At 39.9% G+C, this 23,404-nt stretch overlaps 2 protein-coding genes and 1 long non-coding RNA gene across 6 annotated transcripts; 2 read left to right on the forward strand and 1 right to left on the reverse strand.

Annotated features, from left to right (window-relative positions):
• Positions 1 to 994: 994 nt before the first annotated feature.
• LOC124328780 (keratin-associated protein 19-2-like) lies at positions 995 to 1,761 on the forward strand. Its single transcript, XM_046787620.1, has 4 exons — positions 995 to 1,101; positions 1,187 to 1,271; positions 1,340 to 1,416; positions 1,482 to 1,761. The coding sequence occupies exons 1-4, from the start codon at positions 1,087 to 1,089 to the stop codon at positions 1,593 to 1,595; spliced, it is 291 nt and encodes a 96-aa protein (XP_046643576.1). The 5' UTR covers positions 995 to 1,086; the 3' UTR covers positions 1,596 to 1,761.
• On the reverse strand, positions 1,495 to 2,300 carry LOC124328802. Its single transcript, XR_006916487.1, has 2 exons — positions 2,124 to 2,300; positions 1,495 to 2,059 (listed from the first exon to the last, which is right to left on the reverse strand). It is a non-coding gene; the product is annotated as an uncharacterized LOC124328802 (long non-coding RNA).
• Positions 2,301 to 12,719: 10,419 nt separating this feature from the next.
• LOC124328697 (spectrin alpha chain-like) lies at positions 12,720 to 23,391 on the forward strand. Of its 4 annotated transcripts, XM_046787498.1 has the most exons (32): positions 12,720 to 12,851; positions 13,238 to 13,769; positions 13,830 to 14,018; positions 14,087 to 14,446; positions 14,515 to 14,682; positions 14,751 to 14,950; positions 15,012 to 15,196; positions 15,260 to 15,930; positions 16,007 to 16,600; positions 16,672 to 16,803; positions 16,869 to 17,129; positions 17,200 to 17,628; positions 17,697 to 17,978; positions 18,070 to 18,111; positions 18,375 to 18,523; positions 18,602 to 18,813; positions 18,880 to 19,058; positions 19,124 to 19,258; positions 19,323 to 19,625; positions 19,694 to 19,777; positions 19,844 to 20,185; positions 20,300 to 20,614; positions 20,684 to 20,888; positions 20,960 to 21,300; positions 21,374 to 21,636; positions 21,737 to 21,760; positions 21,999 to 22,053; positions 22,114 to 22,223; positions 22,286 to 22,426; positions 22,488 to 22,615; positions 22,699 to 22,865; positions 22,933 to 23,391. In XM_046787498.1, the coding sequence occupies exons 2-32, from the start codon at positions 13,254 to 13,256 to the stop codon at positions 23,059 to 23,061; spliced, it is 7,311 nt and encodes a 2,436-aa protein (XP_046643454.1). In that variant the 5' UTR covers positions 12,720 to 12,851; positions 13,238 to 13,253; the 3' UTR covers positions 23,062 to 23,391. The 4 variants fall into 4 exon arrangements, with proteins under 4 accessions (XP_046643454.1, XP_046643455.1, XP_046643456.1 ...); XM_046787499.1 differs by lacking the exon at positions 21,737 to 21,760; XM_046787500.1 differs by lacking the exon at positions 18,070 to 18,111.
• Positions 23,392 to 23,404: the final 13 nt, after the last annotated feature.

A 23,404-nucleotide genomic window follows, 5' to 3' on the forward strand; every position in this document is an offset into this window, starting at 1 on the left:
TTTTTGTCAACTGACAAGTGAGAAAGGGTGAAATTTACCAGACTTTCTCTTCGTCTTGGTGCGTATGAACATCTCCGATCAACGCACTCGGTTTCAAGAGGCACCGCGGCCGAACAAGCTTTTTTTATACCGTATTTCCAGAAGAAAATTTAAAAAAAGGCTAACAAATTGTCTTCATCTAGGATATGCTAATGCTAATTTAAGGTTACATCCGATGAACTTTTTTTCGTACTCTTATCGATGGGTTGGCAATTTTATTGTTTCGTCTGATTTTGATATAATATTGAATACACAGTATAGGCCTATTTAAGGTGGACAAAATAATTTTTCGATCCTCGTCGTCCTCGTCCCTTTGTACATAATAATTGTTTAAATTACACAAAATAAAAGTATATATTACAAGAAAGGTTGAGAATTTTATTTTACAGCAGCATGTGTTCCATAGTCGTAATTCTATGGTACAATTGTGTCCCATTGTTAGGTTGGTCAATCAAGCGTGTGGAAATCGAAACCGATTTTTGGGGTGAAGGATTGGCTGTTCTATTTCGAGGAGTTCGATTGCTTCACAACAACACGCAATCTATGTAAGTTGAGCTTAACGGTTTGTCTCATCAGTCTGTTTGTGTGTTTGATGATGATTTCCTTATTAAACGAGAACTTTCATAACTCCCGAAAGGGAAAATGTATATATACAACAGCTGGTGTAATCCTTTAATAACACACGTATCTGTTATTACCCATTACCCATAACACATATACCCTCGAGCTATAAGCCATTAGAGAAAAACGATTCGTGAGAGTCATAGTCCGAAAAGAGGTAGAGGACCGTAAAGATCTACCTACAACTGTCTAATACGTAACACTGGACCAACGAAAAAGAAAAACTCAACATGTAAGTTGCAATGCCTATTCCACGCGCGCGAATAAGACAGTTTTTTCCGAAAAGGAAAGTTGGGCTATATAATCGCTATAATAAGATTCTCAGCGGATATAAAAAGGAGCTCACTTGTTGCTCTTGGTACACACTTTCCTCCAGCATCGTGAACCAGACACAACTCCGTTTTTCTTCCTTTTTCATCGTCAAGAATGAACAACTTTATTGTAGGTCTTAAATAGAATATAGATTCCATTTCAGTTTTACTCACATGGATTACGCCTAACTGCTGGATGTTATTTTTGTGTACAGGCGATCAGCTTATTCCTTGGAGTCGTGATTGCGCTGTGTTCGGCTTACCCATCGTCTTATGGGGGTTACGGAAACAGCTACGGGGGTAAGAGTTTATATAAATTCTATTAAAACATTATTATTTATAGATTATGTTGATATTGCCTATGGTAGGTTTTGAGCCAGCATATGCACCGCATTTTGGATCTGGTTACGACACATACATTTACGGTTCATACTTTGGACATCCGGTAATGCGCATCTTTTTCTATGCTACAATAATTGATTATTTGTATTATTTCTGAGTTATATACAGGGACCTTATGACACTTATGGCAAGTCTTATAACAATTATAATGGCGGAAATAATTATGACAAAGGATATCACCAAACGCCGTACGCCTACCCCAAATCTTACGGTTCATACTGAATTCATCTCAATTCATCAGAAAAACACAGCACGAATGTGTCCTAAATTCCTACAAATATATAACACATGTCATAATGATCTTTATTTTCAACAGTTTTTATTTTCATTATACATGTTAAAGTAATCTGTGAGACGCGAATAAATACATAATGTTTTTGTAAAAGCATAAATAAAAATATATTCTTTTCTTTACAATAATTGACATAGTATGAAAATTGAATGAAATTGAAAAGTAACGACACCTGACCGTCCCGATTTTTCCGACTGGTAGTCATTGGGTGGACAGCGCTATAAATATTCCAAGTAGGCCTATAGACACTCGTTGACAGGGCCTGATGTGTGGGTGGTTAAACATATGTTGCTTCAAAAACTTGCGTTAGAGAGTAAAATTCATTTACTGGGACTGCTGGATGTTGTGTGAGTTCAAGTATTAGAGACACTCCGGGCCCTTCTAATCACGCGTCCTGAAATAGAAACACCAGTCAAATTATTCTAGTATTTAGTGCGCCAGACAAACTATAGGCCTACTCTCATTCTCTCCGAGTAATCAGCGCGACATCCTTTACCGGTACATGAGGCTGCTCCTGTCCCACCGCCTGTATAGATAACGGGCTACCAAGAAGTCCCACCGCTGACAGCCAAATCCTTGCACTATTATATATTCTCTCCGTTTGTTATATATTGTAAGGATCCTCGACCGGATCAGCGCTATACCGGATCACGCTATAGCGTGATCCGGAGACGTGGTATACCACGTCTCCCAATCAACGCCACCACTCAACCTTTTAGTCAGAATTTATTTTTTCTTTATGTATTCTATTCAATGAAGTCGACACCTTTTACTAGCGAGCATAAAAAACCCCTTTTTCCTTCCTTCGACGCGTATCCAAAAGTTTCCGAAGGCCTTTTTCCACCCATCGAGAAAATAAACCAACCAACGAATTAGTAATTACGCAAGAGTTTGTAGACCAGCAGTTATAGGAACCACGGCGGCGCAAGAAGGACAATTAATTAAAATAGATACAGCCTCACCTCAAGATACAGGAGCGATCCCCAAAATTAAACCGACCCTTTCGCCTGTTAGGCTGGCAGACGGACGGACCTTTACAATATAAAGTTGTCACTTTTGTTGTTGCGTGTGGAACAGGTGATGTAAACCCCCGCCATCTGCCGGCCTCTCAATTTTTCTATCGCTTTTCCCTGCGCAGCCCGATGTGTGCGCTTTCGATAAGAACTGCTTTTAGCGGAAAAAAGCTGCTAATAATTCTCTTAACGAGGAATCCTTCGATGTGCAAGACCTTCCGTTTGCATACGGATTTCAATTCAACCCTTCTTGTAATGTATATGTGATGTATTTCAATGTATTGATCTTCTCCTCCCACATCGCTTTCCCTTTTCCGCAACCTCAGCTTCCCTTACCTATCTATAACTAGATATCCAAACAATCCTGACTCTGCCGAGTCAGACCCCATCGCTCACCTTCATTATTACCCATACATATTCCTATTACCCTCCTGCCAGACCTTTCGGGGTACCTTTTCCCCGAGGGGTTGTCAACTCGATCCGAAGGTGTACGGATCTTAAATCCAAAAATCTTTTTTTCAGATTTTTGGGATTTTTTCAGATTTTTTCAGATTTTTTCAGATTTTTTCAGATTGCTATAAAGTCTTATTTTACCAGATGGAACACCCATTGATTGACGTGGCTTTACTTTACAGATAATTGTCCAGCGCTGGACAATTTCTTTGCAAACCTCTGACAAAATTTGGAATGTAACTTTGTGCCCAGGTGAAAGTTTGAACTTGGACGGGCACCGTGAAAAGATAGATCCAAATATTTGTAGTTTTTCTTCTTTATTCATAATTTCGAGAACATCAGGATCACCAAGTACATCTCGGATGTACTCTTCAATCATGACACTTGACTCATTTACTTTAGCCAACGCACGAATTCCACTAAAATTGAGATCGTTAAGTATTTTTTTAATACTTTCAGGTACAATGACCTTGTTTTCTTTTAACAATTCCCATGTATCGTCATCCTCTCTAGAAATACCAGAATTTATAGAAGTCATTTTTCCCATCAAAAATTCCTAGCATGGCACTGACAGCAGACAGACCAAGAGACAGACAGAAGCCCAAGGGGAATTATTAACACAGTAAGGGGAATTAGAATCGATAACGAAAAAAATCGATTCTTGTAAAATTTTGTCGATTTATTAAACCAAAATTCTTGGAATTTTGGGATTTTTGGGATTTTTTGATTTTTTGATTTTTGGGATTTTTGGGATTTTTTAGGGATTTTTTTGAAAAAATCCGAGGGTGTACGAGGATTTTTTTGAGTTGACAACCCCTCGCTTTTCCCCTCATGCAATCTACAAGAACGACCGTGCAATTTAGAGCTATCTCTAAATTGCACCGACTACGCTTGGGTATATAACCCAGCAGCCACGACATCTTCGATAGCCAGTCAGCCGGTCGGGAGTCAGTAGCAGTCCGTCAGTCAGCCAGTAGTGTCAGCAGCAGCAGCAGCAGTCGCTCGTCGACCACTCACTCGCGTCACGCGGTCTCCTCCGCCAGCCAGCGGCTGTTCTCCCTCGCCGTTCTCCCTTGCTGTTCTCCCTCTCCATCCTTCCTCTCTATTCTCCCTTGCAACTCTCCCTCTCTATTCTCCCTTTCCAATCCCCGTGCTCTGCTTCTCATCCTTGTGTAAGTGTATGTGTTCAGTGTTAAATACAAGGTGAAACCTCCGAGTTATTCTCTACAAATTGGCGCCCAACTCAGCTCGATCCCACGACCTCACTACTAGTACTACGCTCCACCGCCCAAACAACAGCTAGAATCATCCAGTAACCTCTGCAAAAACTCTACTATATTCATCACAGCCACTCAAAAATAAGGTACGCTTCTTACTTATATTGTCCTCTTCTTTAATAATAATGCCTAAAATAATTTATGAAAATCTAAGAATAACCAAAATAGTAACCTTTAAAACCACCACAAATATTAAACCTCCTAAACTTAAAACCTTTCTTAAAAACATGACCACATCAGAACTTAGAGAACTAAACCCCCGGCCTAACAACAATCCCTAGCCCCCCCCCCCTTTTTTTCACCTTATTTTGTCTCACCTACTTTTTTCCCAACTATTTTTTTTTAGATATTAGTCACAATTTTAACTCGATTAAGCTTCACACTTCAATAGTACACTCGCAGACGCCTGAGTTAGCGCTATGTCACATACAACTTTTAGCCACTTTAAAAACCATTTTTTTACACAACCAGTCTAACCGCAAAAGAAACACCCCCCCCTTATCGTAGAATATTTTGCATCTTTTTCTCCCTGCCAGATATTGCCCATAGAAACAAACACCTATTTTACATTATCTCTAACCTACGTTCTAACTGTACCCTTGGCCGCAAGCAGTAATGCCAAATTCTTTTCTTTCCTAGCATTAAACCAAACGCTTAAATTATTAATTTAATCCTCTTCATTTTTTTTTTAACATCTTTCATATCCCCATTCGAACCATTTTTCTAACCGAATCAATGTTAAACCTAGGCAAAACATCTCTAGTATTACATGGAATAGAATTGACAGATCCAACTCCCGTTTGGACTCCTCCCTACCCTATCCCATTAATCAAAGACCAGTTCTTAAGTTATCTCAAAGGAGCCAAATTCTTTTTTCACGATCCCCACAAATTTTGGCATATAGAAGTAAACAAAAAAAAAAGACAAATTTAAAGACAGCTTTTACCTACGAAATACATTATGAGCTTAACAGACTCCCCTTTTGGTCGTTGTAACCCCCAAGCTACTTTCCAAAGCCTAATGTTTCAAATCCTAGATAAAGTACTTAATAAATTTGCACTAGTAATCATCTACTCCGATACCATCAAACCACATCCCGCATTTACGCACAGTCTTGAAACTGCCCAAGCAAAACACGTCTCAAAATTAAACCCGACAAGTGCGAAATTGCCAAACAAAAAGAAATCATCTATTTAGGCCACATAATTTCTTCCGAAGGATAAAACCCAAAAGTAAAAGCAGTAAGCGAATACCCGGCACCCAAGATTGTAGACCAGTTACGAACATTTCTAGGAATTGCGAACTAATATAAAAGATATATAAAAGATTTTGCGAAAATCGCACATTGTTTAAAGAATTAACTAAAAATAAAATTTGGGGTAGAAATTAATAGACTACGCGTTAAATAAACCAACATCTTCACCAATTTAGGACATCAAAACAGAATCTGCAGATCAAAAAACGATGCCCCGAATACGGACAGAGTAGTTTAAATAAATGGCACTGATAAAATAATTACGTATAACCCCCAGCATTTAAATGATACCCAATCCAAGTGGTCCACGTTTGATAAAGAATTTTACAAAATCATACGCAATTTTAAACCTTTCATATTTATTTCCACGGCACCCGCATTTAGACCACAAAGTGCTCGATAATCATTACATCCACGGGAAGCTCTCCCGCTGGAAAATGATTCTAGCATCTTACGATATTACAATCCGATACCGTCCCGGTAAATCAAACCAAAACGCGGACACGTTGAGCCGCATACCGGTAGAATCAGGAGAAAAATCGACTATGCGATACGTGAGCATAATAACGAAAGGTATTTTGTAAAGAAGAATTTATTATTGCACAAGATAAAGACCGTTATTGTATTTATAAGAAGTCTACAGAATCTGCTAAGCAGGAAAATTAATACTTACAAAGAAAAATTGGGGTACCGGCAACAATAATAGAGTCATCGAAAGATTCCATGACCACATACTAGGCGGGCACCTTGGGATAACAAAAACCACCAGACGTATTTCTCAAAAATATTTCTGGCCAAGAATGATACTAATTTATGCTAGACGCTAAGCCTACAAAAGAAGACAGTCACTCTACAACTGTTAGAGCCCTCAACCTTCTTTTGGCAACGCGTTGCAATGGACATAGTAGGGCCGCTTCCCGAAACCTATGCTGGAAATAGGTACATACTTGTAATATCGGAGTATGCAACCCGATATATGATAGCCGTTGCTATGAAAGACCAAAATTTAAAAGTTATACTTAAGAATGTAGCCCTTTAAAAAAACTTACTGCTCAAAAGAAATCTTATGCTAAACCTAATGAAAGACATTTGCACACTCCTCCACATGAGACTTCGTTCCAAATTCTCTCCTAGATGGGACGGACCTTATGTCGTAACTAGAAAAATGGGTTCTCTAAATTATACAGTACGTCGTGAGACAGAAAATTTTGGTCTAGCTAACAGTGAATTAGTCGTACATGTAAACCGAATGAAACTTCTCCCTCCTAAAAATCAGAAAAAAAAATCACATAGATACCAACTTACAAGGATTAAATCGTGAAACCGTTATTTAAACTCCAGATAATTCATTCACCACTAATTCAAACACTGAAACCATTCCACAACAAGACACTGTCACACAAGAAACACAAAACCTAGAAACCACTAGCTCACAAGAGATTAATAGTGATTCAGATAAAGAAAATGAGGATCCAACCCCAAGATCTAAGAAAACTCGTTATAATCTTAGGAATTCAAGTAAACCTCCAGTCCGATACGGATTAAACGCTTAAAAAACAAAAGGTTTTTTCAGGATGAATTTATTCGCTCTTCCTTTTCTCCTAACTTCGCTGTCCTTGCCGATCCCCACCCGAAGCATGGAAATCACAGCATGCGACTGCGAAAAACCCGTTTTCATTGGAATCCTCGACGTAGGTGAGCCCACCTTCTGCAATCAGCCCCAATATGACGAAACCGTAGAAATCATATACGAGGTTATTAGCAAAAACGAGCCACCCTTAAGTAATATAGGTTATTTGTGTAGACAATGGTTACGAGAGAAAACCATTGTCGGTTACTTTTTGGTGCTTTTGATACCACTTACTTGGAAACCCCCCAATTAGTTACACTTGAAGAATGCATTAAAATGATTCAGTATAAGACTTGTGATGGCAACCAAATGTCAGTCTCGGGACATGCAAGTTCATTCAATTTCCCTCCCAAAGGCGAAGGTTCTTGGATGACGACGCAAGCTCACAAAATATTGAATTGCGAAATTGAAGAATTCAATGTAACACAGGACTGCACTAATTGCCCGATCAAATCTCCCTTTGGTATTTTAAATCTGAATCCTCAGTCAAACAATGATCATACAACAATGCAAAAAGACAACCGTAAAAGTAGAAGCCCATAAAACCAAATTGCGGCTTTGAACCTAAAAGACGGATTCACCCGTGCAAAAAAAAAAATTTCCGACCTTGCACCTGAAGCAACAGTCTTGTTAACCTTAACGTAAAAACGTTCGAATATGTAAACAAAAGTGGACCCCAATCAAAACCCAATATCAAAATCTCTTCAATTGGCCTAAAAAGTCATTTCGAAGAAGAAGTTGATATCGAAGCCAAATATTTACAATCTAGAAACCTCTTTCCACTCCAAAGAAAACGAGCAAATGAACATGATTGGTGAATTAATGACCGACATGCAGCATGACACGTCAACCCAATCCCACCTATCATTTCAAAACATAAAGAAACCAAAATTCGAGTAGTCCAGAACCAACTGGTTGTCAAAATCAACACCCCTCTTAATTAAAATCCCTATTCCATCAACTATTTACGTTTATTCCACAAACCGAAAAAAGCTGTTGTGTTTACAAAGTAAAAGTTGAAGACCCCATACCAAGCAATTCCACTTCCACCCAAATAATAAATGTCGGAATAAACCCAACTAAACTTCCCAATTTTATTAGACACAACCCGACTGTCGAACAAATAATATCCAACACCCCCGAGACAGTCGAAGCAGCCCAAATTCTTTTATCCTTCAAAAGAAATTCCGAAATACGTAGTCAAAAAGATTTTTCAACTTCCGAAAAATAGCCGCTTTATTTCATTCACTACCCCGCTTCTCACTTTTAACCTAGCCGCTTCCCTTTTTTATAAAAGCCGCCCCCTTTTATCGATTGTCACCGCCACCCTATTCCCCCAGCCGTAATAAAAGCAAAAAGCAAAAAAAAAAAAAAACTTTCGTCACGCTTTATATATGAAAATTCCCAGTATTTCCCCCGCTTTACGCTCAGTCCTACATCATGTCTCATCCAGTTAACTTCCCCAGTTTCCCAAATACGTGCCACTCACACTCAACAATCCCCAGATTCAACACTTACAACAGAAAAGTTGCAAAGCGTTTACATCTGATCAACTTTCAAGACGCCGCGGAGCCATTCCTCAAGCGCCCCCTCGAACTAGAGGCGCGCGAGTTATTTGAAATCTACATGTCAAACTTTATTGAAGATTGGGTAGAAATTCCCAATCATCATAAAGTTCCAGTTCTGACAAAACCATCAGAACTACTACATTCAACTTATCATCTCGTAAAAACCAACAAGTGGAAGCCCCCAACATCTCTAACCATCCTCGCAGAGGACTACCCGCGATACGGACGGTATTGCACGGAATACACGCAACACGACGCCCGCTTTTTATATTTTGTGGAAACAGCCGTAGATGTCTTCTACAAACCGATTTTCGCCAGAAAAGGATACGGCATCAACGACCTACAAGTCAGCGCGGACCAGCATCTACTCGCCGAGAACGAAAAGATTATTGAAGAAAATCAAGCGCTCCAGCTTCGCCAATCCCGCATGGAAAAGTACATTAGAATACGAGAGAAATCCCAAAAATGGCCGTACTTTTATAACAAATTGCTACTCCAACCTTTGGAAGCCTCGAGGACGAGACTTTCAGAGGGGGGAAGTATGTAATGTATATGTGATGTATTTCAATGTATTGATCTTCTCCTCCCACATCGCTTTCCCTTTTCCGCAACCTCAGCTTCCCTTACCTATCTATAACTAGATATCCAAACAATCCTGACTCTGCCGAGTCAGACCCCATCGCTCACCTTCATTATTACCCATACATATTCCTATTACCCTCCTGCCAGACCTTTCGGGGTACCTTTTCCCCTCATGCAATCTACAAGAACGACCGTGCAATTTAGAGCTATCTCTAAATTGCACCGACTACGCTTGGGTATATAACCCAGCAGCCACGACATCTTCGATAGCCAGTCAGCCGGTCGGGAGTCAGTAGCAGTCCGTCAGTCAGCCAGTCGTGTCAGCAGCAGCAGCAGCAGTCGCTCGTCGACCACTCACTCGCGTCACGCGGTCTCCTCCGCCAGCCAGCGGCTATTCTCCCTCGCCGTTCTCCCTTGCTGTTCTCCCTCTCCATCCTTCCTCTCTATTCTCCCTTGCAACTCTCCCTCTCTATTCTCCCTTTCCAATCCCCGTGCTCTGCTTCTCATCCTTGTGTAAGTGTATGTGTTCAGTGTTAAATACAAGGTGAAACCTCCGAGTTATTCTCTACACTTCTTATGCCGTTCAACCCCCACCTTTCCCCCCTGCTTCCCACTTGCTCTTACTCTCCGTTTAACGTTTGATGAACTGGAATTCAAGGATTGTGTGTCAATGTTCATAATCTAGAACCAGCAGATAAACTAATTTTTAATTTCGTCTTTTGTAACAAAGAAAGGAATTCAAATGGCATTTTTATAACAAATTCTGAAATTTGGATTTGATCATTTGTAGACTGAAAATCAAGTGCTTTCTTTGCCACCTCAGTAACAAAGAAAGGAATACAAATGGCACTTGTAAATTAACCTTGATTTGTTTTTATCTGAAAATTGATGAGCAGCATGAATCCTTGCAAGGATTGTGTGTCAGTGTTGATCATTTTTGGAGGCAGAAAATCAAAGAGTTTCTATGGCATCACCTCGATCAGTGACAAAGAAAGGAATTCAAATGGCACTTGTAAATTAACCTGGATTTGTTTATAAAAATTGTAAATGGATGCTTGACTGTATCCCATACGAGTTAATACACTTGTATATAATAGTTATTCCTCGATTGACCTTTTCTCGTTTGTGATTTACGCCCATCCCGCCCACCCCCAATTGTCTTAATTTTCCTTTTCTTTCGAGCAAAATGCTGGAATTCAAGGGCTGTGTGTCAGTGTTGATAATTTAGAGCAATGCAACTAAATACTTTACACCTTAGTTACAAAGAAAGGAATTCAAATGGTTCTTGAAAACTAAACCTTGATTGGTTTTAAACTTAATTTCTGTTCTTTCAAGCCGCGAATGCTTGAATTCAAGGACTGTGTGTCAGTGTTGATAACGTGAGGAAAGGAAATCTGAATTAACTTTTCACCAAACTTTAAAAAGTTTTAGTCTACTAGTCGTCTCGCTAGTCTTGGACTAGTGATGTCTCTGTGTCATTTGATTACTATAATGTAACCCTCCCTTTCGTTGGGCCGATTGCCCATCGATTCAGACAGAAAAACGAATGTTCACCTATTTGCCAAACTATGGCGTTTAATTTGCCCAGATTACTTCTTTTAGGACTAGTTATGTCTCTGTGCCATTTTTTAAAATTACCGAATCGGGTTTGATCGTACGGGAAGTTGAAAGACTTTTTCCATATCCTTTTAAAATTTGAACTATAGCTGATGGATTTGAATTAAAAAAACACGATTTAAAATTACAACGATACTTCCTCTCTTAGTGAAAAAAAAGTATCGTGGTAATCCTGTTCTAATGCGGTAGCCCAGACGCTATGTAACGTAGCTTAAAACTTGGATAAAAACCACATCAGTAAATTTTTTCGAAACGAGTAATTTCATCTTATTCATACATAAATAGATGGAAATTACTTGTCGTGGCCCTTTTCTGTTGTTCATCGAGTAGTCTACTTTATCTGGCTACTCGATGAACTACAGAATGTAGACTGGCAATGTGTGTGTGCATCGCAAGTAATTTATAGGGAAAAGCAAGGTCATACAAATGAAAAAGAAATATGGTTAAGGTCAAAGGAAAGACCGCAAGATTTCGATGTTAAGGTCCTCTTTGCGCCTCCTACCAGAAGTTAGGCTGGGGACCAGAAGACAAGAACTAACTATTCGTCCTCCGAGGTTTAGTTTGACGGATGCATATAGACAGAAGGTCAGAAAGTGGTCATTGACCTTGCATTTTCAATGGGAATATTTAGATCTTGGGATCCAGATTGTTCCCTAAAGAGCACGGATAAAAATATCGTCGCTGTGACGATACTTAAGTTTTTGCAGTAAGAACTAATACGGAAAAGTATAATAGAGATGATATGGAAAAATTTATAATTTGTAAAAGTTATTCAAAAAGACAGTTGCTTGTTAGTTGTTATTAAACTTTCTTTTTGAATAAAATTACCTCAACTTTATCAAAATATTTAGCCTGGTGCTTGATGTTCCCTTATGCTGGTGGAGACGTTAACTATCTATATGGTATGGCGGGGCCGGAAGAGACGTTAATGTGGAAGTGCCTTTAAGTAGGAAGTCGGGATAAGACGGGACCCGGCATCGACCGGCATATAGAGGGTGTAATAATCGTCATTCCAGCGATGCAGTCATGAAGCCATATTATATTTTAATTCTATATAGTCGTGTTTGCGTCGTTATGATTATCCGCTAGTATCACTAACACTGTGTACTTTTCTTCGATTTTTGTTTTACATGGAGTCGGGAAATTTCCCCTGCTAAAATAGTCCCAGTTGATTTTATATTTAATTTTCGAAGTATCGTGTGAACTATTCAACTCTTTAAAATTAATTTTCATATGGAGTAATATTTAATCATATTTAAAAAAAAAAATTATTTGACTCTTAGTCTTGTTAAAACCGACATTCAAAGTTTGAGAGTCGCCATGAGAGTGATGTCAAAAACAAGACGGACGAGCATAAAAACTGTACAAAAATAAGCACAATCGCGGTTTATTTTTAGCTGTTGACGCATTCCACTACATCAGCAGACAAGTATGCACCTATAGAGTGCGCTTTTAAGAAATGAAATAAATTTTTAAAATTTTAATCATGAATACTTGTGAACTCTACTATTTAATAATAAGTATGGAAAAATCATGTTTTATTTCAATCAACCAACATTTTAAACATATTTTGCGATAAGGATATGAAGTAATCAACGCAAGTCATCTCTGCGCAAGTCAGCTCTCTCCCCCCTCACTTATGTAGCCTTCGGCCATTTTGTTGTAGGTGTGGTTAACTATACAGAACAAGCAGTTGTCTGCAGTTGAAGTTGAACGAACGCTTCTTACAGTGTTATTCTTGACCGGGGAACGCCAAAAAAGTGTATTGGGAATACTAAACTTTAACTGAAGGTGAGTTTGAAGTAAGAAGTAAGAAGTTGTGTATCATCTGAATTGAATCCCGAAGTTGTAGAACTCAATTTTCACTAAAAACAGCTGCATTTACATGCCCACAGTAACAACAATTACTCGGGCTGGCGTTTTGTTTGATCGTTCCCTGCCCCACCCATACCACAACCGGATATGTTATTTTAAAAGATGTTCGTTAATTTAAATTCTCAAGGCTCAAGGAATTTCATGTGAACAATTTGAATTGATAAATGTATACTGCTTTTTTTCCTTTTGATTTAAACTTATCTTATCTGAATAGCTGTGGAGATAACCAAAGTGTCTTGTGCTAGTTCTTATCACTTTCACATATGACAGTGCTACAATGTAAATTTTTTTTTTCATTTCAGAAAGTCTACCAGCAACATGGAGCAGACCATAGCTCCGAAAGAAGTGAGGATTCTTGAGACAGCTGAAGATATCCAAGAGAGACGAGATCAAGTCTTGTCTCGCTACTCTCAATTTAAATCAGATGCTAGAGCCAAGCGTGACAAGTTGGAAGACTCTCGTCGTTTCCAATACTTCAAGCGAGATGCTGATGAATTGGAATCTTGGATTTTTGAGAAGCTTCAAGCTGCCTCAGATGAAAGTTACAGGGATCCTACCAATCTTCAAGCCAAAATTCAGAAACATCAAGCATTTGAGGCTGAGGTTGCTGCACACAGCAATGCTATTGTCAGTCTTGACAATATTGGACTTGAAATGATAAATGAAGGCCATTTTTCAGCGGACGTAATTCAGAAACGTTTGGAAGAGCTTCATCGTTTATGGGAATTGCTTCTATCCCGTCTGGCTGACAAGGGCATGAAATTGCAACAAGCTCTTGTCCTGGTGCAGTTTTTGCGTCAGTGTGATGAAGTTATGTTCTGGATTAATGACAAGGTTCGCTCATTACTCTAGTTTTCGTTAAGAATTTAGATTTGATAAATGTTTCTTTTTTAGGAGGCTTTTGTTTCATCTGATGAGTTTGGGTCAGATTTGGAGCACGTCGAAGTATTGCAACGTAAATTTGACGAATTCCAGAAAGATATGGCAGCGCAAGAATTTCGAGTTACCGAGGTCTTGGAACTTGCTGATCGTTTGGTCAAAGACGGCCATCCCGAAGTTGATACTATTAACCGTCGCAAGGAGGTATTTAAAATCACTTACTTGGTTAATGAATTTAAATTAATCGAATCTTTATTCATTTTTATTTACAGGAACTTAAAGAATCGTGGCAGCGATTGAGACTTTTGGCATTGAATCGTCAAGAAAAACTTTTTGGCGCTCACGAAATCCAGCGTTTCAATCGTGATGCTGATGAAACAGTTGCTTGGATCACCGAAAAAGATGTCGTATTGTCGTCGGACGATTTCGGTCGCGATTTAGCTAGTGTTCAAACACTGCAGCGGAAGCATGAGGGTGTTGAACGTGATCTAGCAGCTTTGGAAGATAAAGTTATGACTTTAGGCCAAGAAGCTGCTCGTTTATGCGGCATTCATCCCGATCATGCAGATCAAATCAAAGCCAAGCATCAAGAGATTGAAAACAATTGGGAGAGGTTAACTGGTAAAGCTAAGGTAATCTAAACATGCGCCAAATTGCTTCAATATGACTACTATATTGAGTTTGATCCTTTTATAAATAGGAACGCAAACGTCGTTTGGATGATTCTTACTTCCTGCACCGCTTCTTGTCAGACTTCCGTGACTTAGTCTCATGGATTCATGACATGAAAGCCATTATCGCTGCTGATGAATTAGCTAAAGATGTTGCAGGCGCCGAGGCCTTGCTGGAACGTCATCAAGAACATAGGGTATGGTTTATTTTGTTCGTCAGTAAAGTTGCATAGTCATCAAGTTTATTTTACAATTACTTGAATAGGGCGAAATTGATGCAAGGGAAGATAGCTTCCGAGCTACAGCTGACGCTGGCCAGGTCTTAGTAGAAAAGGAACATTGGGCTGCGTCGGAAGTCAACGAAAAGCTGATTACCTTGTCCAACGAGAAACAAAATTTGTTGACTTTATGGGAAGAGCGACGGATTTTGTACGAACAGTGCATGGATCTTCAACTTTTTTATCGGTAAGCTCTACCAAAAGTTACATTTTTAATGCTTCTATTCCAATTTCCCTTCAATTTTAAGCGATACGGAGCAAGCTGATACTTGGATGGCTAAACAAGAGGCTTTCCTGTCGAACGAAGATTTGGGTGATTCTTTAGATTCTGTCGAAGCGCTAATCAAGAAACACGAAGACTTTGAGAAATCATTGGCGGCGCAGGAAGAGAAAATTAAGGCTTTGGACGAATTTGCTTCAAAACTAATCGAAGGTATTTTCAAGTCTTGAATAATTTATAACATCAGCATGGTTTCTTATAATTTTCCATTATCAGGCCAACATTATGCTGCTGAAGACGTTGCCCAGCGTCGTGCCCTTCTGTTAGATCGCCGCGGAGCTTTGCTTGAAAAGTCCAGCCAACGTCGCGTATTGCTAGAGGATTCTTTCCGTTTGCAGCAATTTGAAAGAGATTGCGATGAAACCAAAGGCTGGATTAACGAGAAACTGAAGTTTGCAACTGATGACAGCTACCTAGACCCTACCAACTTGAACGGAAAAGTCCAGAAACACCAGACTTTTGAGCAAGAATTGACTGCAAACAAGAGTCGCATTGAAGAACTTGATGCTGTGGGTCGAGAATTGATTGAAGGCAATCATTGGGCAACTGATAGGATTCATGCTCGTCTGGAAGAAATTGTTCGATTGTGGGAAACCCTTCTAGCTGCCACCGAACGCAAGGGAACTAGACTGGCCCAGGCCTCCCAACAGCAGCAATTTAACCGAGGAGTTGAAGATTTGGAGATCTGGCTAAGTGAAGTAGAAGGCCAGCTTTTGAGCGAGGACTATGGGAAAGACTTGACTAGCGTTCAGAACTTGCAAAAGAAGCATGCGCTATTGGAAGCAGATGTGGCTTCTCATCAGGATCGTATTGATGCCATTAAATCGGCTGCCCAACAATTTATCGACTCTGGACACTTTGATGTTGACAGTATTCTCACCAAACAGGTGAATTGTCTATACATTTACACAAATTGCTTATGTTTTACATAATTAATTCTCTTTTCGTAATGTATTTGTATAGGCTGGTGTAACTGAGCGCTATGATGCCTTGCAAAATCCGATGGGCTTGCGGAAACAGCGGCTTTTAGATTCTCTTCGCGTTCAACAACTCTTCCGCGATGTGGAAGACGAAGAAGCTTGGATTCGCGAAAAGGAGCCAATTGCAGCATCAACCAATCGCGGTCGCGACCTTATTGGTGTTCAAAATCTGATCAAGAAGCACCAAGCTGTCTTAGCTGAAATGCATAATCATGAGCCCCATGTCTTGGCTGTTTGTCAAGCTGGTTTCCAAATGGCTGATGATGGTCATTTTGCAGCCGATGAGGTACGTAAGCGCATCCAAGCGCTTGCTGACCATTGGGCTCATTTGAAAGAGAAAGCGTTCCAACGGAAGCAAGATTTGGAAGATTCTCTCCAAGCTCACCAATACTTTGCGGATGCAAACGAAGCCGAATCCTGGATTAAAGAAAAAGAGCCGCTGTCGGGAAGTATCGATTATGGCAAAGATGAAGATTCGTCTGAAGCTCTTCTGAAGAAACACGAAGCATTAATGTCTGATCTTGAAGCATTTGGATCGACAATTGTAGCCCTTAGAGATCAGGCACAAAGTTGTCCGGTAAGAATGGTGCTTTTTATATAGGGTAAAGGTTTATACTAACTGTTTATTTCCTCTCTAACCAAATTCAGCAAGAAGCACCCGTGTCTGATGTGTCTGGCAAGGAATGTGTTGTTGCACTGTACGATTACACCGAAAAGTCACCCCGTGAAGTCTCCATGCGCAAAGGAGATGTTCTCACACTATTGAATTCCAACAACAAGGTAATTTTTGTTCGTGTCATTTTTAACTATTCGTCATTAACATTTTAAAAAATTATTTTTTACAGGATTGGTGGAAAGTCGAAGTAAACGATCGCCAAGGATTTGTTCCGGCTGCCTACGTGAAGAAAATTGAGCCAGGATTGTCGGCCTCACAACAGGCTTTGGCGGAACAGAGTTCGATTGCTGCACGTCAAGTCCAGATTGATAGCCAGTATCAATCGTTGATGGCTTTGGCTCGCGAACGCCAACGTAAATTGTCGGAAACTTGCAAAGCGTACGTTTTGGTTCGCGAAGCAGCTGAACTTGCGCAGTGGATTAAGAATAAGGTATGTTGTGCTTGAAATTTATTGTACCAAAATATTGCAAACTGGAATCATAACCTTTGTGAATACATAGGAACAATACGCTCACATCGAAGATGTTGGCGAGGATTTGGAACAAGTAGAAGTAATGCAAAAGAAATTCGACGATTTCAACGCCGATTTGAAAGCCAACGAAGTGCGCTTGGCAGAGATGAACGAAATTGCCATGCAGTTGATGAGTCTCGGTCAAACGGAAGCCGCCCTCAAGATTCAGACTCAAATGGAAGACTTAAATCGAAAGTGGGCATCGATTCAGCAACTTACGGCTGAACGAGCTCAACAGCTAGGATCGGCTCATGAAGTTCAGCGCTTCCATCGTGATGTTGATGAAACCAAAGATTGGATTCATGAGAAAGACGAAGCCCTCAATAACGATGATCTGGGCAAAGATCTTCGCAGTGTTCAAGCTCTTCAACGTAAACACGAAGGATTAGAGCGAGATCTTGCCGCTCTCGGCGATAAAGTATTAATTAACACACCTTGCGACATGTTTGTTCATTATATTCTAACCGTGCTTTCAAAATTTTTCAGATTCGCCAATTGGATGAAGCTGCCGCTCGCCTGGTGCAGGGACACCCCGATTCGGCTGATACCATCCATTCAAAACAAGAAGAAATTCATGATGAATGGACCCAGTTGACTGCCAAAGCAAACGCACGAAAGGAGAAACTGCTGGACTCGTACGATCTGCAGCGTTTCTTGAGCGATTATCGCGACTTGACTGCTTGGATACAATCGATGATGGGGCTGGTTGCGTCAGACGAATTGGCATCAGATGTTACGGGAGCTGAAGCACTTCTGGAACGCCATCAGGTTTGTGATCTCTTTGCATTTCTTGAATTAAGTCGCGTTCAGTTTTGTTTTAAAAATAAGCAAGGTTTACTGATTAAATTGGGATTTTTAGAATTATCGGAACGAAATCGATGCCCACTACGGTATTCCGCAGGTCAGAGCGGCATGTTGCGTTTAGGGTCAAAAGAATTGTTACACCCTTCTAACACTACGTTTTGTTTGTCTGTTCCTTTTTTTACGTGTGAATTGATGCACGACATTGTCGTTGTGATTAACAAACATTTCAGGGCCAACAGAAAATCAGAGTCTATACCACAATTAACCCAGCTCGTAATTAGATAACAAGCATGGATTTTTCCATGGGTTGCTTGAGTCGTATGCTATCAAAATTTAACTTTTTATTGGTAAATTTTGCAGGAGCACCGTACCGAAATTGATGCTAGGGCAGGGACCTTTCAAGCGTTCGAGTTGTTCGGGCAGCATCTTTTGCAGTCTAACCATTATGCTTCCCCAGAAGTCCAGGAAAAATTGGAGAATATGAATGTTGCACGCCAAGAACTTGAGAAGTAATTTCAACCTTTTTAAAATTTTTAATGAAGAAGAGTGCAATGTTCTAATGGCGTAATTGGAATTTATTTATGAAGAGCTTGGATCGCTCGTCGTATGGAGCTGGATCAGTGCTTGGAACTGCAACTGTTCTATCGCGATTGCGAACAAGCTGAAAACTGGATGTCAGCCCGTGAAGCTTTCCTTGCTGCTGAGGAATTGGATAGTCAAGGAGACAACGTGGAAGCTCTCATCAAGAAACATGAAGATTTCGATAAAGCTATCAACGCTCAAGAGGAAAAAATTGCCGGTAAATTTTTAAATGTGAGATTTCGAATTTTCAGTCCCTGATTCTCCGTCTGTAACGCATTTACAGCTCTTGCTACATTTGCCGATCAATTGGTTGCTGCTGAACACTACGCTAGTAATGCCATTGATGGCAAAAAGGTCCAAGTCTTGGACCGATGGAGTAACTTGAAGGAAGCCTTGATTGAGAAACGCTCCAAGCTTGGGGAATCGCAAACACTGCAACAGTTCTCTCGTGATGCTGACGAGGTAGACAAAAAATTAAGATATTCTTTAAGTTACGTGTAATACATGCAATTGATTACGTTATTTAGGTTGAAAACTGGATGGCAGAAAAACTGCAATTAGCCACGGAAGAAAGCTACCGTGATCCTGCTAATATCCAATCGAAGCACCAAAAACATCAAGCTTTTGAAGCCGAGTTAGCTGCTAATGCTGATCGAATTCAGGTAAATTTCACTAAATAAAAAGCTTATGTCGGATTTGTATTGACATTTGCCCTTTTCTTCGTAGGCTGTTCTTGCCATGGGCCAAAACCTGATTGACAAGCATCAGTGTGCTGGATCCGAAGAAGCCGTTCAAAGCCGTTTGGTTTCCATCGCCGATCAATGGGAATTCCTAACGCACAAAACAGCCGAGAAATCGATGAAACTTAAAGAAGCTAACAAACAACGCACTTACATCGCTGCTGTTAAAGATCTTGATTTCTGGTTAGGAGAAGTCGAGTCTCTGCTGACTTCCGAAGATGCTGGCAAAGATTTGGCTTCAGTACAGAACCTAATGAAGAAGCATCAACTTGTTGATGCTGACATCTTGGTATTTCATGTTCAATATCCTTCAGTTGCCATTTCGAATACTAATTTTAATTTACTATTTTTCACTAGGCCCATGAAGATCGCATTAAAGATATGAACGATCAAGCCGATTCCTTGATCGAAAGCGGACAGTTTGACGCTGCAGCCATTCAAGTAAATTTGTGTTGTACGCTCATCAGGTGTGAATTGTACTAATGTTTTTATTGTTTTGTTAATTAGGAGAAACGCCAATCCATCAACGAACGATATGAACGTATTAAGAATTTGGCCGCTCATCGTCAAGCACGATTGAACGAGGCGATGACTCTACATCAGTTCTTCCGTGACATTGCGGATGAAGAGTCTTGGATCAAAGAAAAGAAATTATTGGTCGCATCCGACGATTATGGCCGCGATTTAACTGGTGTTCAAAATTTGAAGAAGAAGCACAAACGTCTGGAATCTGAGCTGGCTTCTCACGAACCAGCAATTCAAGCTGTTCAAGATGCTGGTCAGCAGTTGATGAACGTCTCTAATCTGGGAGTGCCAGAGATCGAGCAGCGTCTTCGAATGCTTAATCAGGTTGGTACTTAAGTTTTACTTTACTTAAGTTTAGTTGGTACCACGTACCTATAAATCTATTAAATGAATGCGTTAAAAAAAAATGGATTCGAAAATAATGATTTATACTTGCAGGCATGGGACGAACTAAAATTGATGGCAGCTACCCGTGGCACAAAACTGGAGGAGTCGTTGACATATCAACAGTTTTTGGCTAAAGTTGAGGAAGAGGAGGCTTGGATTAGCGAAAAGCAGCAATTGCTCTCCGTCGAAGATTTCGGTGACAACATGGCCGCTGTCCAAGGTTTACTGAAGAAGCACGACGCTTTCGAGACTGACCTTGCCGTCCATCGTGATCGATGCAACGAAATATGTGACGCTGGTAATAGTCTTATCCGGGATGGAAATCATCATTCTACTTCAGTCGGTCAACGCTGTCAACAGTTGCAGGTACGTTTTTATTAACTTGTAGACTAACTAGTCACCCAACTAATTGTTTCCTATATTTTATTGTAAAAGGACAAGCTAGATACTCTCGGATCCATTGCTAAGCGTAGAAAGGGTCGTTTGCTAGACAACGCGGCATATTTGCAGTTCATGTGGAAGGCCGACGTAGTCGAATCTTGGATTGCTGACAAAGAAAATCACGTACGATCAGAGGATTTCGGACGCGATCTTTCTTCAGTTCAAACTCTTTTGACAAAACAAGAAACCTTCGATGCAGGTAAAGTCACTCTTTAGCTACTTTTAAGTTTCACAAGATAATAACATTTGTTGTTTTTGCGTTGAAAAAAGGTTTGCACGCTTTTGAGCAAGAAGGCATTCAAAACATCACAACTCTAAAAGATCAATTAGTGAGCGCCGGTCATGATCAGACAGCAACAATTTTGAATCGTCACGGGGATGTCATATCCCGCTGGAATTCACTTTTAGGAGCATCCAACTCGCGCAAACAACGTTTGCTCCGCATGCAGGATCAATTCAGACAGATTGAAGAGCTTTATCTTACCTTTGCGAAGAAGGCATCAGCTTTTAACTCGTGGTTTGAAAATGCTGAAGAAGATCTTACTGATCCAGTTCGCTGCAATTCTATTGAAGAGATTCGTGCTCTTCGAGAGGCGCACGCCCAATTTCAGGTTAAAATTATTGGTTTCAATGATATTTTATACATTTGTGTAACCGTTATTTCTTTCGATGTATTATATATAGGCTTCTTTGTCGTCAGCCCAAGTTGACTTCGAATCGTTGGCGGCCTTAGATGCTGAGATTAAGAGCTTCAAAGTCGGTCCAAACCCGTATACATGGTTTACTATGGAAGCCCTTGAAGATACTTGGCGCAACTTGCAAAAGATCATATCTGAACGTGACTCTGAACTCCTGAAGGAGGCCCAACGCCAAGAAGATAACGATCGCCTCCGTAAAGAATTTGCACGCCACGCGAATGCTTTCCATCAATGGTTAACTGAAACGAGGTACACTATTTCCGTTCACTTAGTAATCGATCCTTTATGGTGCTTCTCAATACGACGAATTATTTCAAGTTATTAAATTCTCCTTTAATGGCTGGTTTAGGCTGAGGCTTCTGGGCTGGGACGGGTGAATTTTTATGACATTTTTGCATCTGATTGAATCTTCTAAAACACTTTTATTAGAATAACAATATTGGTTGAATGTGATCAAATTAACGATAACATAGACCTTATATCAAACCTCTAACCAAAACTAATTATCAGTGTATATTGATTGGCACGAGAATTTAACAGCCCGTGTATTTTGAAAAGCATGTCTTAGTCCCCACAAAGAAAGAATAATAAAAAACAACATTTTTCAATAGGGCATCCATGATGGAAGGTTCTGGAACCTTGGAACAACAGCTTGAAGCAACAAAGGTACATACATTAAAATAATATTAAGTGTTTGTAGTACTAACTCGATTGATTGCCGTGCAGCGTAAAGCCTCCGAAGTCCGAGCCCGTCGCCAAGATCTTAAGAAAATTGAAGACCTTGGAGCTATCTTGGAAGAACATCTAATTCTTGATAATCGTTATACTGAACACAGGTACTTAAAGTGTTTGAATTTTTCGCTTGTTTTTTTTTTTTCTAAATGTTTTCCATTTTCAGTACTGTTGGCTTGGCTCAGCAATGGGATCAGCTCGACCAACTGGGAATGCGCATGCAACACAACTTAGAGCAGCAAATCCAAGCCCGCAATCAGTCGGGTGTTAGCGAAGACGCGCTTAAGGAATTCTCTATGATGTTCAAGTAAGTGGCTCACAATAGTGAAGAAGATGAAATATAAATTTTTATTTTGTTATGTTCTTAGGCATTTTGACAAGGAGAAGACCGGCCGTCTCAATCACCAAGAATTCAAGTCTTGCCTTCGTGCACTTGGATACGACCTTCCCATGGTAGAGGAAGGGCAGGTCGATCCAGAATTCGAGACCATTGTTGGTAAGTGAACTTTTGTTTACAAAACAATTATCTTAAATGCATGGTTCGTATCAAATATTAAAAAATAATTTCTTATCATCCAGACATCGTCGATCCTAATCGTGACGGATATGTATCCCTCCAAGAATACATGGCATTCATGATTAGCAAAGAAACTGAAAACGTTCAAAGCTCAGAGGAGATTGAAAACGCTTTCCGTGCCATCACCAACGGCGAAAGACCCTACGTCACTAAGGAAGAATTATATGCTGTAAGTTTATCTGGTGCTTTTTTTTATATTACTGGAAAGATAAATCTAACTTTAAAAACTTTTTTAGAACCTCACGAAAGAGATGGCCGATTATTGTGTTTCGCGTATGAATCCCTACGTCGATTCCAAGTCCGGGAAACCGGTGCTGGGCGCGTTAGACTATATGGACTTTACCCGAACCTTATTCCAAAATTAACGCATTTTCTCATAATTTTAAACTGTAGTGTAAGCTTAGCTTCCAAGTAGACTTGCTTTGCATTTATCCCAATCTTCGTTTGCCCCTATTTAACTATCGTGTCTGGCAGCTGTCTTCAAAAATGGTAACCTTATTATAACTTCACCAACTGTGTTTAGATAACGTTGGTGTTGCTTGATCGAGATTTTCCTTGAAACAATTGAAAGTTAGCTTTTAATTTCTTCATCTCTTTATTATTATTTTTTCTGTCTTAATAGAGTACCAGTAACTACATGCCCTTCATTAGTCATTAACTCTTGGTCTAATCAAATATACTTTAGACAAAAGAAATTATTGTTCCTGT

The sequence above is a fragment of the Daphnia pulicaria genome, chromosome 3 (assembly GCF_021234035.1).
Source record: "Daphnia pulicaria isolate SC F1-1A chromosome 3, SC_F0-13Bv2, whole genome shotgun sequence".
Taxonomy (NCBI): Eukaryota; Metazoa; Arthropoda; class Branchiopoda; order Diplostraca; family Daphniidae; genus Daphnia; species Daphnia pulicaria.

What these genes read in the sequence shown, in the direction of transcription:
- LOC124328780 (XM_046787620.1), top strand. An exon ending in TTACGGAAACAGCTACGGGG is followed by an intron (nt 1,272 to 1,339) that starts GTAAGAGTTTAT and finishes TGCCTATGGTAG; the next exon opens with GTTTTGAGCCAGCATATGCA. An exon ending in GTTCATACTTTGGACATCCG is followed by an intron (nt 1,417 to 1,481) that starts GTAATGCGCATC and finishes AGTTATATACAG; the next exon opens with GGACCTTATGACACTTATGG.
- LOC124328697 (XM_046787498.1), top strand. Translation starts at nt 13,254, where the DNA reads ATGGAGCAGACCATAGCTCCGAAAGAAGTGAGGATTCTTGAGACAGCT. An exon ending in ATCAGGCACAAAGTTGTCCG is followed by an intron (nt 16,601 to 16,671) that starts GTAAGAATGGTG and finishes AACCAAATTCAG; the next exon opens with CAAGAAGCACCCGTGTCTGA. An exon ending in TCAAGAGGAAAAAATTGCCG is followed by an intron (nt 18,814 to 18,879) that starts GTAAATTTTTAA and finishes ACGCATTTACAG; the next exon opens with CTCTTGCTACATTTGCCGAT.